The sequence below is a fragment of the Aquila chrysaetos genome, chromosome 8 (assembly GCF_900496995.4).
Source record: "Aquila chrysaetos chrysaetos chromosome 8, bAquChr1.4, whole genome shotgun sequence".
NCBI lineage: Eukaryota > Metazoa > Chordata > Aves > Accipitriformes > Accipitridae > Aquila > Aquila chrysaetos.
The window spans coordinates 3,016,337-3,034,005 of NC_044011.1; the positions used below are offsets into that span (position 1 = coordinate 3,016,337).

The following is a 17,669-nucleotide window of genomic DNA, read 5'->3' on the forward strand; positions in this document are numbered from 1 at the left end:
CCAGGATGAGGTGAAGGTGTTCGGTGGCGGCTGGATCTGCCGGGGACCCCCCTGAAGCCCAGCTGAAACGGGGGTGCCCCAGGGAGCCACGGCCAAGCACTAAAAGCTGCCCTGAGCAAGACTTGGCCCTCCTTACGATCATTGTTCCCAAAACACCGAGTCACCGCAAACCAGTTTGAGGGCCAGATCCTGGCAACCCCCAACCGCAGTAAGCGGGAAATGTAAAGCTGAATTTTGGGTGCTCCCGCGCCCATCCTCAGCCATGTGCCTCCCTCCAGGGATAAACCCCGGGAGCATCCGCCTCCACCTCCAGCCCAGCCGGCAGGATCAGCCCCCCCATGGCCCAACGCTGTCCTGCTGCATCCCCCACCAGCCGCTGGGCTTTCCCCCAAGGATGACTTTGCCCTGGGAGGCTTCTATCTACTTGCATCTAATCCAATAACAACATCCTAATTGGTGACAAAGCCACGGCTATAAACACCGAGAGATTTATTCCCTTTTGACGTGAGATTCACGCAGGGCACAATTCAATCATTAAACTTGGGATTTATGGAGCCAGGGACTGGAGCTTTGCACCTCCCTGCCCGGCATCGTCCCGCGCTTTGCATTTCATAGCAGCCGTCACGGGTGCATTCGCTGCTGGGTTTGTGCAGCCCCCTTCCCTTTTCCTCACTATGTAAAACGAGCATTTTGCATTCATGCAAAAAAGGGAAGAAGGCTCGTGGCAATGGGGATTTTTGGTCCAGGGCCCGGGTTTTAGGGTGGGAGCCCCGGGAGCCGCCGGGTTGGAGCCGGTGACACCCGCACTGCAAAACCAGAGGAAAATGGGTCCTTTGTGCGGGGAATATCTGGCGGGTGATTCAGCCAGGGCTGACGCCGGCGGTACGGACTGACACGCTGCTTGGCGGCGTGTGGGGACCCGATGTGTCTCCCCGCTGCCTGCTGAGACCGTCCCCGGCTTCGTGGGCTGGGGGACACGGCACAAACCCTCGGTGGCCGGTGACTTGCTGGGTTTGGGATGGAGGGGAGGGGGCTGAGCAGCCCTGAAGCAGCCAGGAGCATCCTCTGCCCCAGGGAATGAGGCGAAGGCGGCCGTGGAGGTGCACCCTGAAACAGCACCGGGCTGAGACCCCGCTGTCGGGCGATGGCAGCGAGCTGCACCCCTCGCTCGATTCTTTTAACGAGGCTGCTGCCGTCCACCACATTTCGGGGGGACATTCCTCCATGGGGCAAAGAAACGGCGGCTTCAAGAAGCGGCTCATTGTCCTCAAGCGGCGCAGCCGGGGCTGGGCAGCCTGGCCCAGCTCCGGCCACCACGGCACGGGAACAAAAAGCCTCCTCTTCTCCAGCTCTCCACAACCGGGCGTCCCCAACCAGCGCTGCCCCTGAAAAATTTATGGCATGAAGTTTGCAAACTGCGGAGAATCCGAGCGCTCGGCGGCCGGTGACCCCAGGGATGCGGGGCCGTGAAGGCAGGCGTTGATCCACAGGGATGCAGTGGCAGAACCACCCGAGCGGAGAGCGGCTTTTGGCAGAAATGAGGTTTTTCCAGCACGAAGCATGGGTTTGATTTGCACATGGCAGGACGGGACTTATGCTGCTGCCCCGTTCCCACCTGCCCAGCCCCACGCGGGGGTCCCAGCCTGAGCCCCGGCGGCTCCAGCCCCGCGCCCGGCACGTAACCCAGTTAGTCTCAATAAGCGTTTAAATTAAATTAGTTAAACTACATTAAACCCCTGCGAGGACACGGTTCAGAGTGGAAACGGCCTTAATGTGATTTCAGCTGACTTCCCTGCCACGATTTGCAAGTCAGAGAAATCGAATTAAGGCTGTTTTCGTTCTGAACTCTGTCCACACAGGCCCGTAATGCAGTTTAATTAATCTGCTTTAAAATTGAGCCTGTCTTTCATTCAGGCAACTTCACCTGACTCACCCCAGAGAAGCAAAAACCCCCCGGGCAGACAGCGGGGCTGGGCTGGGACCCCCGGGCAGGCGCAGGGCTCGGCCATAGGTTTGGGGATGGAAAATCCTGGAGGGTTTAGAGAAAACCAGGATTATCCCTAATCCCATCAGGGAATAATCTGGGGTCAAGCTCTGTGCAGCAGCCAGCTGTAGCTGCCTGCGCTGGGCTCCCCAACGCCCGGTGAGCCAGAACCGGAGCATCCCGGCTCTCTGCCGCCCGGGGTCCCAGCAGCACCGCGGGCACCGGGGCCAGGGTTTCTCAGCTCTCCTCGATGGTTATCGCCGCTTAACAAAGTTTCCTCCTCGGTGGAAGCGAGCAGCCAGCTGAAACCGGCTCCATTAAGCCCCACGCCGCTCCCGGGAAGGCTGTAATGACTGGTAATTGCCGGCCAGCAGGTCTGAGGAGGCTGGGGCTGGGCCAGGGAAAACGTCGGCCCCCCCAAAACCCACAGCTGCTCTATCTTCCCTGCGTCCTCCAACTGCTCCCCATCCCCTTCGCCATCGCCTTCCTCTGGTTTGCACCAGGTTTGCAAAGTAAATGGGCTGCTGGGTCTCCATCACCAAAACAAAACCCTGGGGGGATCTGGGGCTCCCCCAGAGTGGGGGGTCTTTCCCATCCTCCCTTCGCTCCTAACTCCTGTTTTCTCTGCAAAGGTAAAATGGCATCTCCATAAAGAAGCTCCAATTAAAAGGGAGTTAATGACTTAATGAATCATAACAAAATCTGCTTGCATTAGCACATGAACTGCTGACCCTCTCTCATTGTGGCTACCAGCTTTTTAATTGCTTACCTTTTTATTTCCTTCCCAGCAAATTGGCTGCTCGTTAAGTGTGTTGGGGGGGAGCAAGCGGGGCTCTGGAGGGCGAGCAGCAGGTAAAACGCAGCCTGGAGGGGATGAGTCCCGCTGCGCCCCATCCCGCACCAGCACTGACCTGAAGCCTGAGCCCCAGCACACCAAGAAGCCTTGCTGTCAGCCCCTGCTCCTTTCCCCTGCTGACGAGGATTTGCAGTGCTGCAGAAAATTAAGACTTAAATTAAATTTTTTTGGAGTGCTAGGAGCTGTACAAACCCCCAAACAAGGTTTGTGTGCTGCTGCAGCATCCCCATCACCCCCCACCTACCTTAGAGCCCTCCAGAGCAGCCAGGAGGGCTAACGGAGCTGGACTCTCTGCCTCATTAACTGCTCATTAATTCCCCATCACACGATAGGGAACAGCTCCAGGATGGAGTGGAGCCCAGCTGTGCCCCCCCAAGGACCCCCACAGCTGCTTGTATCCTGAGCCACAAGAGCATCCTCTAATAAGCACCTTCTCACCCCGTAGCTTTGGGTGGGGGGGTCCCACAGACACCAAAATAACGCCCAGCCCACCCTGGACTTATGTCTGACATTTTCCCCCTCCCCTTTCTGGCACGGTCATCATTTCCCTTGCTCATTACGGCTTCTCCAACACCAACCTGCTGTACCCACCCAAAGGCAGCACCGGCCGTGGGTGCTCCATGGGGGTGGCTGAGCCCACCCGCGCGAGGCTGGGTGATCGATGGCTCCCTGCTGCCGTCGACGTTTGATTTATGGCGGGCTGCATCCAGCCCCGCTCCCCTCCGCCCACGGGCTCTGAAAGCATTTTCATCTGAGCTGGTGCGTTACAGGAAGCGCTGGAAGGAGCCGGCTCCGCGCTGGCACGACGGCAAGGGAGGGTGAAGCCGTGGCATGGCCCCGTAACGGGGGGTTCACCCTGGGGTGGCGGAGGTTGGGGGCCTGGGAAGCCCTGGGACCCCCGTGAGGCTGGTGGGAGCTGCTTTGCTGGGGGGTCGCAGCGTTTCTGTGCTGCTGCCTGGGTCTGCTGGAAGGGCAGGAACAGTCCCCAGCATATTTGCAGGAAGAAAAAAAAAAAAAAAAAAAAGCAAAATTTGACAGTTTTGGGGGTGACGTGGCCAGGATTCAGTGGGGATCTCTGCTGCTGGGGTGCCCACAAGGAGGAAAAACCCTCCTGGTGCTTTTTGCACGCCTCGGAGCAAGGTGGGGATCGGGTCTGGGGGGATGCAGTTGGTGCATCCCAGTGGTCCCCAACCGAGACCTCCGCATCCCACCAGCCCCATCGCTGTCCCCGAGCCCTGAGCCAAAATCCTTGCAGGGGAACAGGCTGGGCTCGGTGCACGCCGCATCCCGTGCCGGGATAAATCCTGCCCTCTCCCGCTGCAGCCCATCCGCCCCTGGGACAATAGCACTTCAGTCTCGCCTTGCCGCCAGCAGCTGCCCGTACGGCCGTGCCCCCGCGCCCCTTCTGCCCCCGGGGGGGCCGCGATGCCCCCCATCCCGCTGGGAACAGCCAGGCTGAGCATCCCGGACCTGTCAGCCGGGTGGCTGTTTCCAGGGGAACTATGAGGGGGTCAGGGAGAGGTCTGGGATGTTTTAGTCTTCCTGTAACGTCTTTAATTGCTCATTTATTTAGTGCAATTAGTCCCAGGTGCTTGCTCTTGTCTGCGTGACCTCGGCGGATGCCTCTCCAGCCTGGCCTGGCTATTCCGAGCTGCCAGATCGATCGGCTCCCGGCGAACGTTGCCGAGTCCCCTCTTGCCGCCGAGCCAGGCTGTGTCCGTGTGTGTGTAACACGTTCACGTCCTTCACCCGTGACCTTATCCTTGGCACGGTCCCCTCGTCCCTGCCAAGGTCAGTTCATCCCCAGCATCCCCCTGTGGCCGTGCAGGAGGGATGGGGTGGGGGGATGCTGTTCTGCAGCCCCCCCGAGATGTGCACCGGGTGAACGCAGCCCTCCGGAGAAGCGGTACCAGCCAGAGCATCCTCATCCCAGCCAAAACCGTGCTGGGCACCCAGCGCCAGGCCATGCTGAGCCAGCAGCTGGATGGACAATGTCGGCTGCAGGAGCCATCCCTGGAAAAAAAAACCCCCCCCCCCCCCCGACTTTCTGCTGTCTCGGAGGAGGCAGGAACGTTGCTGGAGCTGGCGGCTGCTCGGGGCCGGGGGGGGGGGGGAACAATCCGGCGCTTTGTGGAAGCTGCCGTGAAAAGAAACCACCCCGAAACGCCGGCGAGGTCAGGCAGCCCCAGGCTGCCTTTTGTCCCGTAGGCAGAGCGCTGGGAGGGGGGACAAACCGCAGGGCCCCCTCGCTGTGAGTCAGGGCAGGAATCACCAGTGCTGGCAGCGAGAGCCAACTGGGGGGTTCGCAGGCATTGCGGGGGGGGGGGGGGGGTTCGCAGGCATTGGCAGGGGGGTTCGCAGGCATCGCGGCATTACACAGCCCCTGCTCTTTGCCCACCAGTACAACCTGCCCCACTGCTGGCTTTAGCAGACTGGCCGGGCAGCCCATGGGGGGGTTTGGCAGCCAGCCCCCCCGGCTGAGCGTCCCGTCGCCTCCAGCTCTTCCCTTTAACTCCTCCAGCTTCTAAAAGGCCGGGGGCTTTCTCTGCCAAATGCATCTCCATCGCTCCCCAGGTATTACTTCCCCCATGGCTCTCTCCCAGCGTTTTCATTCCCTGGCACCGTTAACAACCAGGAGCTCTTTGAGATTAAACCTTTTTGCTGCCTATTTCTCCGTACACCCAAATTTCAATGCACTTTAATTGTCTGCCAATTGATTCCCTAAATTCCCCACTGACACACATAATGTTTAATTCGCGGATACTGGGAAAGAGGCAGCTCGGGGGCCGTATGAATCCATCCTTAACTCAGTTGCACTCAGACAGATCACAGAGTATTGGGGAAAAGATGCTGAGAAAAGCAGTTCTCTGTGGGCTGGGCACTGGGGGCAGGCTGGGGCGGAGGGGGGGGGTCCCACTGGGGCAGCCCCCGGGGTTCAGCCCCACAGCTGGGCTCCCAGACCCTGCGGCAAATTTCATGTCGACCGAAAGCTGCTACTGAAACATCCCCAAAGCTGGGAGGACAAAGGCATGGCCTGATCCTGCCCCGTGGGGAATCTGCTGAGCTTGGGCGGACCCGGGGGGCTCCAGGGAAGGCATCTCCCCCGGCTCCGGTTCCTATCTCCCGCCGATGCTCTCATCTACGGGATAACTCCTTGCTGTCCCCCGATCTGGCCGTGCACGGCGAGGCCACAACTTGCCCCGTCCTCCCCTTTGCTTTGCGGTGGGCAGAGCTGTGAAGCTGCCCCAGGCGAGGCAGGGGGGTGCCCCCCCCCCCAGCCCCCCTGGCATCCCTGCCCCACGCGATCTGGGGAAGCCTTGGCAGAAAGCAAGCAGAAATAATGAGTCTGACCGTGAAACGGAGATGAAAAAACACTTCGGCTAATGGCTGCCCATGGAGGAGGCTTTGAAGTTTATTGGAGCCAGACCTTCGGGGGGGCTGCGTGGGTCCCGGGGAGGGAGCGGGGGGGGCTCAGCCCCCGGGGAAAGCCTGCATTCATCCGCTCCTCCGGAGACACCGGCTGGACACCACGTCCCCGCCGAGGTCAGCCCTGGCCACCACAGGTCGTTAGACACGCTGGGGACCCAGCCGTGTCCTGGAGAAGACCTTCCCCACCAGAGGGGTGACACACGTGCCCCCCCCAACCCCATCACTGCCAAGGAAGGGTCCCCACAGCACCGGGACCAGGTGGGTGCTGCGGGTGGGGAGGGAACCCCAGCTTGGGGCACTGCTGTGTAACCTCCAGCAGAGGCATTTTGGGGGGGGGGGGGGGGCAGCTCCCCCAGATCCCCTGCCAAGGGAGGGAGCAGGTCACACTCAACCACAGACAAAACTGCTCAGGAGCTGGGAGCGCTGGTCCTGGCTGGGGTTTATTGCCGGCCTCTGCTCAGGCTCTGCATTAGGGATGGAGCTTTAGGTTCCAAACTGCTGCTAATTGAGCACTCGGGCAGGCCGGTGGCAGAGCTAATGAGAGGGACTGGGGGCGGCTTGGAGGGGGGGGTTGCAGAGCCCTCACCTTGCAAAGCCAAATCCATGGGACAAGGCAGCTGCTCCCAGCACCGGTCATTGCTTTGCAGGTGAGGGAGCAGAAGGGAAAGTCTCTTTTTACTGCTGGGATGAAGGATGAGTGGTCCATGAAGGTGCTGCAGCATGGGGGGGGGAGCAGAAACCCTTGTCCCAAGGAGCTGGCACGATGCTGGGACATGGACACCGCCCCCTGCTCCCAGCCACCGGCTCTTCCTCACCTCCCCTGCAGTGAAGGGGAAATCCTTAAATCATTTAATTCAATTAAGTCTTGTAGTCGCTGCCAGTTAAATAGACGTATCACAAGGACCTCTGCTTTCCCCTCTCCCAAAGCTGAGCCTTCATTGAAGCGTTTCACCGGGTCTGGCAGGAGGGAGGCTGAGGATGCAGGATAAGGGCTGGGGGGATGTGGAATGCCCAGAAAGGTGGGTCCTGGGGGGCCAGATCCTGCCAGGAGGGTCAGGTGCTGGGCAGCTTTAGGGGGTTATTAGTGTCCCAACATCACCCAGGACCTGTAGCACAATGGACCTGACCCAGACGCACGCAGCCCCCGGGGGGGGGGACCTTCCCCCCATCTCTGACCCTCCTTGCTCTTCCCCAGCCCATCACTCACAGGGATGTGGCTCGGGAACAGCAGGATTTCAGAAATGCTACCAGGTCTGGGACCTCCACCCTCCACGCGTGGGGTTTTGGGCAAGGAGAGACCGAGTCCTCCCCATTCAAACTGCCTTCATGCCTCCGGGAGCAGCCGCTCTGGGAGCTGATCCGCCCAGGAATGCTGACAGCCATCAAAGCAGAGCGATGCTCCCAGCCTCTTTATACAGACAGTAAAAAGATTTAAACAAAAGCTGCTAAGTAAATAATAAAAGCCAAAAAAAGACTGGAGGGAATTTTTGCCCTGATAGTAACTGCCCCCTCCTTCCCCCACAGCTCCCAAACCTCCCCGCCGGGCGGTTATTTCCCCAGGCGACGTCTCGGAAGTCTGCGCTGCACCAGCTTTGCTCCCCAGGGCCCTTGAATGGAGGTTTTATGAGGACTAATAAATATCGAGAGTGTAGCTATTCAAAACGCCACTTGCCAGCGTCTTGCAGCGGGGGAGTGGGGCTGCGGAGGGGGATTTTGGGGTTCTCACTGCGAGGGGTTGACAGCGTCTCCCCTGGCCACATCATAAGCCCGAATCAGCCACGGAGCATTACAGAAGTTTACGCCTCGGTAAATACACGTAACCCCTCCAGATGCGACCGACCCTCCTCGCTGCTGCCAGCTCTGCCTTTGCCCAGGCGTCGCGGTGGGGTCACCTTCGTCCCTCCTGCGTGCCCCCCCCCCCCCATCCTTCCGCACTGTCCTTCTGCTGCTGTGACGGTGACCCCAGAGCTTGGTGACGTGAATACAGCCGGCAGTAGCTCCTTTCCGACCCACCTTGCCACCAGCTGGAAGGGATGGGGATGGTCAGGATGAACCAGAGCTCCCTGAGCCCAGTGATGCTCAGCACCCTACCCCGGAGGCTGGCCAAGGTTGGAGGGGGGGACGACACACTTCATCCAAGCTGTCACCCCTGCCTGGCCTCAGAGGGGACCCTGATCCCTCCTTTTTATAGCTCTTCCCGGGGAAAGCATCCCTGCCGCGGGCAGCTGTCGGGGACGGGGGAGATGCTGTTTCCAGAGGAGCCAGGAGCAAAGCTGCTGCTTTTCCCCAAATCCCCCTCAGGCTTTAAAATCTTTGGGAACTCACAGCAGATTGCCCAAACCCCCCCTGCTCTGCACAGCTCCCGTGCATGACCGAGCCCTCTCGGATTCCTCTGCTTTCAGCCCGGGGACACGTTCATGGGAGCTTTTCCCAAGGTTTCCTGTTTTACTGTGACCCCCGACGGCTGCAGACAAAGCGGGACCTCGCAAACCTGGGAAGGGGCGAAGGTGGGTCCCCACGTGGCATCGTAGGAGGAAAGGGGCGATCGCGTTCTCGGAGGAGCCCCGAAAAGGACAGCGGCTGGAGGAGACACGAGGGAAGGTTTCCCTCCAGGGGAACGTGCCCGAGCTGCTTTCTGCCCAACAGACGTGGTTAGAGTCGGGGAGAGCAATTCGCCGCTCAAACCACTTTGGGCTCAAGGGTTTCTGTACAGATGGAAGCATTGCACCAATTCAATTTTTTTTTTTTTTAATTAAATACAATTGTGGGGCTGAAAAGCATGCAGGATGGTTTGTTTTAATTTTAATATCCTTCGGAGGTACTGAAAATGGGATATCCAGGAGGGCGTTAGCAGGCTGGGTGCTGAGCCACGTGGCACGGCTCTCGCCCGCAGGTCCTCACCCCGCAGCTTCCCCGTCTGAACTGGGAGCAGGTCCCTGCTCACGAGGGGTCCCGGCTCCTCTGCGGCAGTCGCCGGGGTGAGCGGAGCCAGACGAAGTGGCAGCAGGGGCTGCGGTGGGCACAGGCACCGCGGCGGGGGATGACCTGTGGTGCAGAGCCCCAAAGATGAAGCAACACGGGAGCACACAGACTAACTAACAGCCGTGCTGCCAGCAATCCCACCTGCACCCTTCGGCACCATTTCCCTACCCCGGGTGTCCCAAGGAAACCTCCCATGAGCAGAAGACACAGGAGAGCAACCCACAGCGTGGCTGCCTTTGACCCAGGGTAAGCTGCAGAAAGCATCAGTGCAAGGTTTCTGAGAGCTGGCTGGCTAAACAACAGTGGCAGACAGAAAACCAACCGAGGGGGATATCAGAAAACCGGAGCAGGGAACAGCCGCCACGTTTCGGGCAAGTTGCTTATGCGGAATAATCCAGCCAAGCGCTCAAGCTGCAGAGACAGGACCTGACACAGTGGATCACATTCCCATCCTCAGCAAAGACCTCTAGCCAAAACCGACTGAAAGCTCTGAATTTGTGGGTTCACGTAGAGGGCAATGGGGTTTTTTTCTGTTTTTAAATACATCTCTTAAAAAGAGAAAGGATGTCACGGGAAAAGCTGTTTTCCAGTGGAGTCCCCCATTATCCCACCTGTGCAGCCTCAAGGACCTGGCTTGGATGAGGGATACGGTGAGCCCGGAGGAGTCTGTCCCCACGCAGGGATGGGGCTGGGGTCTGCTCCTGCCCGCCGGGCACCAGCTACTCCAACAGCAGCCTGCACCGCATCGCTTCGGTTACAGCGGGGCCGGAGACCCCTCTGCCGCCGTCTCCTGCTCCCCGAAAGCCTTTGGGGCTACAACGCGACGCCACAGCAGAATGGGTAGGAGGAAGGGAGTGGGATGCTCTGTAATTAGATCCCTGGGATGCTGATGTTTCAAATGTACCGTCTATTTATTTTTTATTCTGCCCCCCCATTGCGAACAAAGCAGGCAGGCACCCTGCTCGCCCTGTTCCCGGGAGGACTCGTCTGAAGAAGCCCATTAGTGCTCTGCAGTTTCTTTTCAAGCTCAGTGACAGCAACCAGGGACCTCCAGAGCAAAACCACCTCCAGGACCTGAGCCAGAGAACAGATCCCCATGGGACCACCACAGCCGACAGCCTCCAAGGGCCAGGAATGCCCTGCACCAAGCACCTTCCCGGTGAAAACAAGCATGGAAGGAGCCACTCTTCCCTAGGAGCCTCCCAGGCAGCCCTTTGCTCCAGGGAAACCACTTGTGGAGAAGTTCAGGTCCAGGGCTCAAGCACCCTGAGCTGGCCAGTGGCTTTTCCAAGGGTTTTCCTGTTGGCTGTACAGCAAAGGGCAGGCTTTTGGCATCCTATGTGCTCTGGAAAATCCTGGTTCAGGGATGTAAGTCAGGTTGGGTGTGTGCCCTGAGCAGTTGCCTGCCCTAAGTTCCCTCAGCAAGGGATGGAGATGCCTCTTTCTTCCCGGGCAATGATTCAGCCCACCTAAGGTATAAATTGTCCCCGGAAGATTCCTGTCCCTCTCCATTGACTGGAAGGAGACCAGAGCAGCTACATTATTCATAGAAGCATCTCGGTCTGATGCCCGGGCTAGAGACGCAGCTTCCACGGCACACACCGAGCACCCAGCAACCTCGCTGCATAGAGTCATAGAATATCACCAGTTGGAAGGGACCTATAAGGATCATCAAGTCCAACTCCCTGCTCCTTGTAGGACTACCTAAAACTAAATCATATGACTAAGAGTGTTGTCCAGATTCTCCTTGCTGGTTCAAGGCTTGAAAGATCGGTCAGAGGGACCAAATCCAGGTTCATCTCCCTCCTCCTGGAGCTCTGCCTCCATCAGTGGGTGCTCAGGGAGAGCATCCAGCAGCACTTCTGCGACTAACGGGGATCCAATCACCCAACAAGCACCCCTGAGGTTGCAAGCAGGGGAAGCAGGATGCGGCCCAAGGAGCTCATCACCTATATATGGATTCAACAGGGCAAAGCCTCCAGCATCCAGACTATAGGTTGCTGTGAGGGGAAGCTCCAGCCCAGATTTCCTGGAAGGCTACAGCGTTCTTCCAAGCATCCCTTTGCAGGAAACCTGCGACGGATGAATGAGCAAATGGGTGAATGAGGCTCCCTGGGAGAAAAGCTGCTCTACTTCTCCAGATCTGGGTCATCTGGTCAAGGCGAGGTCTGAGAGCTGGTTGAATAACTCCGGTGCATCTTCCACGGCGGGGAAAGATAACAGCGATCCCACCCTGCTTCTCGGCTTGCTCTGGAGCAGGTTGCATATGGGGAGAGAAGGGAGACAGCCAGCGCTGCTCGAGGCCATAAATTAACCTCAGGGTTTCCTAATGGGACCCTGATTTATCTCCTGCCTCTGTCTGAACTAATTGAGTTCATTCCACTCGGTGATTCATGCCATGGAAATGGGTTCCAGAGAAAATGGGACCTCAAGCGGCTTCAGCAAATCCCTCGCTTTATTAGCCAGGGAGCCGTAATGCTTTTAAAACAAGGAGATTTTCAAAAGCAGCAGCCAGCCCCCAGCCGATCAGTCACTGCCAGTGGCCGCAGCTCAGGTTTCAGCCAGGGCTGCCATGTCCATCCCTTCCCCAGCTGCCAGCAGGACCCAGAGGGCAAAATAAGGGGGTTTGTGGTCCCCAGCCCTGCTGGGGGTGGGCAGGAGGTGGCTGGGGGCTTAGCCAGCCACCACCACCCCCAGAACGGTGGCAAATGGGTCCCCTGCCCCTTCCCATGCCAGGGGATGGAGGTGGGTGAAGGAAAAGCCACCCTGAGCTGCTCTTACCACCCTCTGATCAGCACAAGAGGTGAAACGGGGGCTTGGTTTAATTCCTTACATCTACACACCAGGGTGCTCGTCCCCAGCTCTGACCTACATCTCAGCCAAAAACCCAGCCCCCAAGCTCGCTCACTCCCTGCCCCGCACGTTGAGCATCGCACCCTCCTCCTCCTCTCCATCACGCTGGCTGCGAGAGCATTTCCCCAGACCTCCTAGCTTTCCTGCACTCGGCTCAGCCAATTCCAGCAGAAATTCAGCCAAAACCCCAAACCAAGGCAGTCGCGGGGACGGCGGCTCCCCTGGCCCTCAGCTCCCTCCCTGCACACACGTGCTTGTTTGTTGTGCTGTTTGTGTGCGGCTGAGCGGACACAGAGGAAGGCTTTCGGCGACAGGAACGGCGGATAATGGTTTGTTTGCTTTCAGCATGTCTCGCGTGTCCCCGGGGAGTCTGAAGGCTCGGCCTCGCAGCCCCAGCATCCCTCCCCTGCTCCTCCGAAGCAGCGAGGATGGGGCCGTGCAGCTCTTGGAGACCTTGGAGCAAACCACCCACGGTTTATAAAGAAGTTAGAGCCTCCTCCACCCACTTTTCCCCATCCCACGGGGCTGGCAGAACCCCCGCCAGCCCAGCACAGGACTTCTCCAGGTCACCAAACCTGGGTGCAGACCTTGAGGGGTTGGAGGGATCCACCTTCACGTGCATTCCGAGCTGTGGCCCCTTTTAAAGCATCCCGGGGCTGGTTGCCTTTGGCCTCGCCACATCCACCAAGCAAACCCAGGAGACGCTCACCCCAAAACAGGCACTGCTTCTCCCAGGTGGATTTGCTGCTCCCCCACTTGCCCAGCGCGCTGTTGCAAATGCCAGCTGCGTTTCTTTATTGCTGTCATGTTATGGACCTCATTAAAATCCTTCTAGAAGCCAGAATAAAATTGCCTTTACCAATTTCCTCCTTGTCCTTGGCATTGTTTACTTACTTGGAGAATTCCAGCAGGTCTGAAAGGCTCGCTTCCCCGCGGAGACAGCGCTGCTCATCCCAATCAGATTACCCTTATCCAATTGATCTTCATTTATCTGACCTTTGTAAAGCTCTCACCTGATTTCCAGAGCACAAGATGTTTGCAACGTACGGTTTCCTTCCTTTCCCTCCTTGGCTCTGCCCTAGCTGGGCAGCTGACTCCCCAGCAAACAGCCACTAAACCTGCCCTAACCCACTGGGAAACAGTTAATTAAAAAAAAAAACAAACACTGTAATTGAGTTGGTTGAACTGAAGGGGCAGGAGCTGGGCTGGGTACGGGCAGGGTAAGGTGTTGGGGGGGACAGAGCTGTAAGCACCACGCACACAGGGCACGTATGGATGCTATGCGTGCAGCGGTACTGGGTTAGCAGAAGTCGGTGCACAAAACCCAGTGGCTCCCACCCGAAATGGGAGAGCGGGGCAGCTCCCAGCCCCGCTTTCAGCCCGCTCCTGCAGATGCTCCGGGCTTTGTCAGGAGGGCTGGCCGGCTGGCTGATTTGCATAGGGAATGAAGGCAGCAATTAGTTTACCTCATCATCTCAGCAGACTGGGAAATTAGGTCCCTTCTGATTCAATCACAGTTGCTGGGAAGAGGCTCTGGGGACACTGAGGGGGATGGGGGGGCGACTATTGCACCGAGCACCCGCTCCAGAGCCACGCCAGGCTCAGCCTAATGGGGACGAGAGCAGCTGTCCCAGTCAGCCCAGTCTCACACCAGTACACTGCATTCATCTGCTGCAGTTCAGCCCTCCGCTGCATGCTGCACATGCCCTCCCCATCTCTGGGTTCATTTCTGCCAGATTCCCTGTGGATAAACATGGAAAGCCTCGAGCACCCACTTTGCTCGTGGAAGAAGTTGGATCCAGCCCCAGTTTAACATTTCCCAAGGGACGATGGCTCCTGCTTCACCCTCCTGCTGGGGCTGAGGGGGGAAATTCCCCAAGGGACAGCAGATGTGTTTGCCCACATCTTTCACCCCCAGCCCACTCCCTCTCTCACAGCATGGATTTATTCCCTACAGGAATATTAATGAGCCTGGAAGGCGCAGAGAAGCCCCTCTCCCCATTACGCTCCTGGGAGCTTCACCTTGACGAGCACTTCGCTGCCGGGTGCTGATCAGAGCCACTCTCCTGCAGGGAGATGGATGGAAATGCATTTCTCCCAACCACATCGCTGCTGATTAATGCATCCAGCCGAGCTCCGGGAAGGACCCACCACAGCTCTGAGGCTCCAACCTTCACCGCTTTCAAAAGGGTGGAGTGAGGAGCTTATGGGTTTTCTAGAACAACATCCCAATGACACTCAGAAAAGTTTTGCTTCTGTATCAGGTGCAATGCCTTTGCCCTCCCAGCATCATGTCCCGTCTCCCATCCACCTTAGAAGTCCTTAATTCAATCCAGCTGGGCTCCAACACTGCAGGGCTTCCCATCTCCAGGCTTGTCTGACCATTGCTGGGGTCATCAGCTCAGGCTGTGAAGGTCCCCAGCATCCTCCCAAATGTAAGATTTTTGAGAAATGGGAAATCTGGGGAAAAAGTGAGGGGAGGCGTCTCTATCTGGTGACACAAAGGCTTAAAACCAGCCTCCTGGGGATGGCAGAGGAGAGGTGGAAGGAAACATTTGGGGTCTGGCCATTCAACATCTCCCAGAGCAGCACGTGGGGCTGCAGTAGGGAGTCACGGCTCTGCTGTGCCCCCAAGCTGGCTCCCCCCACAGCTCTCCGGGCAGAACCCCCCTGATTTCCCACCTCTTCTTGCAGCCCTGCGATGGCACCTGATCTCCAGCCCCTCTCCACCCTCCCAGGAGGTTTCCTGCCCCTCTTTTGTGCACAGATGCGCAGAGGAGGAGATGAAAAGGAGAGGATGCTGCAGCCGGGGCGCTGGAAGCAGTTGCCATAGGGACAGTATCTCTGAGTGGCAGCTCGGGCTTCATTTGCAGTCCTGGCCTCCTCTCCTTCCCTTTTCTCCCTTTTCTCTGCAAGGAGCCCTATTCAGCAGCTCTGCCAGGGTCAAATCCCCCTCCCCTGCACCGGGGGAGTGTTGGGTGGGTGCGAGAGGAAAGCGTTGGATGTCGGAGAGCATCACGCCAGGAGGATGGATGGATGGGGTCTGCCAAGGCGAGCATGGACCAGAATGGGGAGGAGGGAAACGTGGCCAGACAGCTCCCCAAAAAGCCATATCCCTTGATAAAAGCAAAGGTTTGGGCTGTAGAGACCAAGTGGCCAGAGCTGCACTGACCTCCTCACCCCATGGGGTGGAAGAGCATTCCCTGACCCGGCCCAGGCAGGGAAAGCCCAAAGTCACCCCAAATCCCAGGGGGGAGGCGCAGGCAGCACCTTTTGCCCTGGCTAAAGGCGACGGAAAAGGGCCATCCATCAGGGAGACGGGGCTGGAGGAACCACACGGTGATCTGAGGAATGGGGCCGTTGGGGGTCACTTGAGACCCCCCCCCCCCATTAGCTGACATCATCGACAGCATCATTATCCCAGGAAAATGAAGGCAGCTCTCTAGATCTCTTTGTTTCCCACTAAGTGCTCCAAAATGTTTTGCATTTTAATCAAAAGCAGGAGCCAGGAGCCCTCTGACATGGTGGTACCCTGCTCTCTCCTTCCACTTTCGTGGGCTCTGTGATTTGGGTGTATAAAAGGAGAAAATGGGATTATATTTGAGCTCCCTCTGCTCAGGTTTACCCCACATCCATGAGAGAAGGGCACTGTCTGTCACCGAAGGGCTTTAGATGCTGGGATGGACAGTCACTGCGAGAAGAGTTCTGAGTTCATTACGAAGCTGTAATCTGGTCGAGTTTATTACCCTGTTTATTACCTGGCTTTGAGGAAATCTTGGAGAAAAGGCTTCATTCGACCCCGGGAGGAGGGATGCATCATTTCCCCTTTCTGAGCAGGGAAGGGGTGCTGGGTTGGGCTGGGCTGGATGGTGTCGGGGTGCACCGGGAGTCTCCGTGGGGATGGGATGGAGGAAGGTGTGGGAATGGCATTCCATTCACTCTGGCCCCGCTCAGCAGCCGATGAAGATTTCACCAGCGACTTCAGTGAGAGCAAAACTGAACAGGGGACTCGGGGGACCCCCGGCGAGAAGGAAAATAAATGGGGCTGGAGCGTTGCAGCTGTTCCGCACATCCCCGGCAGATTACAACCATCAGGCTGGCTCACCCCCTCGCCCCCGCGCTGCCGGAGCTGCTTTTCCCTGAACCAGCCTCACAGAAACCTCGTCACGCTCCAGGAATGGGCTCGGACCCCCCTCCCCAGCCCTTGCCCCTTTCTTCCTGCCCCGAACCAGCCACCCCCCACTTCGCTCGCTGCCAGAAATGCCTGGGAGGGGGAAATGAAGGTGATTTAAAGACCTGCAACCTTTAGGGCCGGTCCCCCGGGGAGGCAGGATGAGCGATGGGCAGCGGGGCAGTCGCAGCGATGGATCTTGCTGTCGGAAGAGGGTCGGGACGGGGCTGAGCCGCGGGAAGCGGCCGGTGCAAACGTGCAGGTGGCCGCAGCGGGACGGCGGCTGATGCCTTCGTGACTCCGGTAGCAAAGGTTTTGGGGAGCAAAGAAGGGAATCTCATCTCGAAATAGGAGCCTCAGCTGTTGTCCTGCCAGCCAGGAGCAGGGGTAAAGCTTTCCTGCCTGGATGTCCTCTGGGTTTTCTGAAGTTTGGCTGGGGAGGAGTGCGGACGCCCTGCGGATGGTTGTCCAGCTCCGGTTGGCAAAGCTGAGCGATGTCCCGGGGCTGCGTTAGTCGGCCGGGATGGCTGGATGTCCCCGTCCTCACAACAACCTGCTGACGTGCCCGTACGGAGCCTGAAAAGAGTCCTGGGACCAGAAGAGCAGAAAACACCCTGATCTGCAAACCGACATTTCCAGTTTCACCAATTAATAAATAGAGCCCCACTATGTCTGAGTACTTGGCAAATAAACAGCTTATCTTTCCAGATTTCGGTGAGAGAGGCAGGGTTCAGCTTCCCTGCTTTACACATGGGGAAATTGAGGCACGGCAGAGTTAGCAGGCGATATTTCTAGCACAGCCGCCAATATCATCCCTGCTTGGTGCAGGCCAGATGCTGGGAGAAGGGAAAAGGGAGGCAAAAAAACTTGCTGGATCTTGTCTGGGCTACACGCACTCGGAAAACCAGTCGGAAAAGCATCCCACAGTTGCACTAGATGATTGTTGTAGGTCCCTTCCAAATGAAATATTCTATTCTATTCTGTTCTGTTCTGTTCTATTCTAAACTGGCTAAGCATTGAAGCAATTAAAATAAATGTCCACTCCCAAAATAAAAATAAAACCAGCAAAAAGCCCAGCTATGAGTCAAGGAAAAATATACATCCCCCCCCCAGTCCTGCTTCAGCCCACACTGCCTGCCTTGCTCCATCCTTATCGATGCCACGACGGATTTGACATTCATTTCCTCCTAACAGCAGAATTCTTGATCCATCAGCAACAAAACTGAATCAATCAGTTCCCAAAAGCCGGGCTGGTGAGAAGAAAGCCAGCCCTGCCCCTGGCATGTGGAATCAATCAATATCTTAAGCAGAAAAATATTGATAATGTAGCTGCCGCAGACATATTTATGTCCTTTATTATATGTGCCACGAGGAGCGATTTTCTCCCCGCTGCC

At 57.7% G+C, this 17,669-nt stretch overlaps 1 protein-coding gene across 2 annotated transcripts; it reads right to left on the bottom strand.

Annotated features, from left to right (window-relative positions):
* Nucleotides 1-204: 204 nt before the first annotated feature.
* On the bottom strand, nucleotides 205-13,274 carry LOC115344381. 2 transcript variants are annotated; one of them, XM_030021585.1, is made up of 2 exons: nucleotides 12,999-13,274; nucleotides 205-1,385 (listed from the first exon to the last, which is right to left on the bottom strand). In XM_030021585.1, exons 1-2 carry the CDS (start codon nucleotides 13,054-13,056, stop codon nucleotides 757-759), a joined length of 687 nt encoding a protein of 228 aa, XP_029877445.1. In that variant the 5' UTR covers nucleotides 13,057-13,274; the 3' UTR covers nucleotides 205-756. The 2 variants fall into 2 exon arrangements, 1 of the variants encoding a protein (XP_029877445.1); XR_003924512.1 differs by lacking the exon at nucleotides 205-1,385 and adding an exon at nucleotides 8,293-8,974.
* Nucleotides 13,275-17,669: the final 4,395 nt, after the last annotated feature.

Coding starts and splice junctions, on each gene's coding strand:
- LOC115344381 (XM_030021585.1), bottom strand. CDS start 13,056: ATGAGCAGCGCTGTCTCCGCGGGGAAGCGAGCCTTTCAGACCTGCTGG. Junction 1,386..12,998: donor GACCTGCTGGAATTCTCCAA/GTAAGTAAACAA, acceptor TAAATTTTTCAG/GGGCAGCGCTGGTTGGGGAC.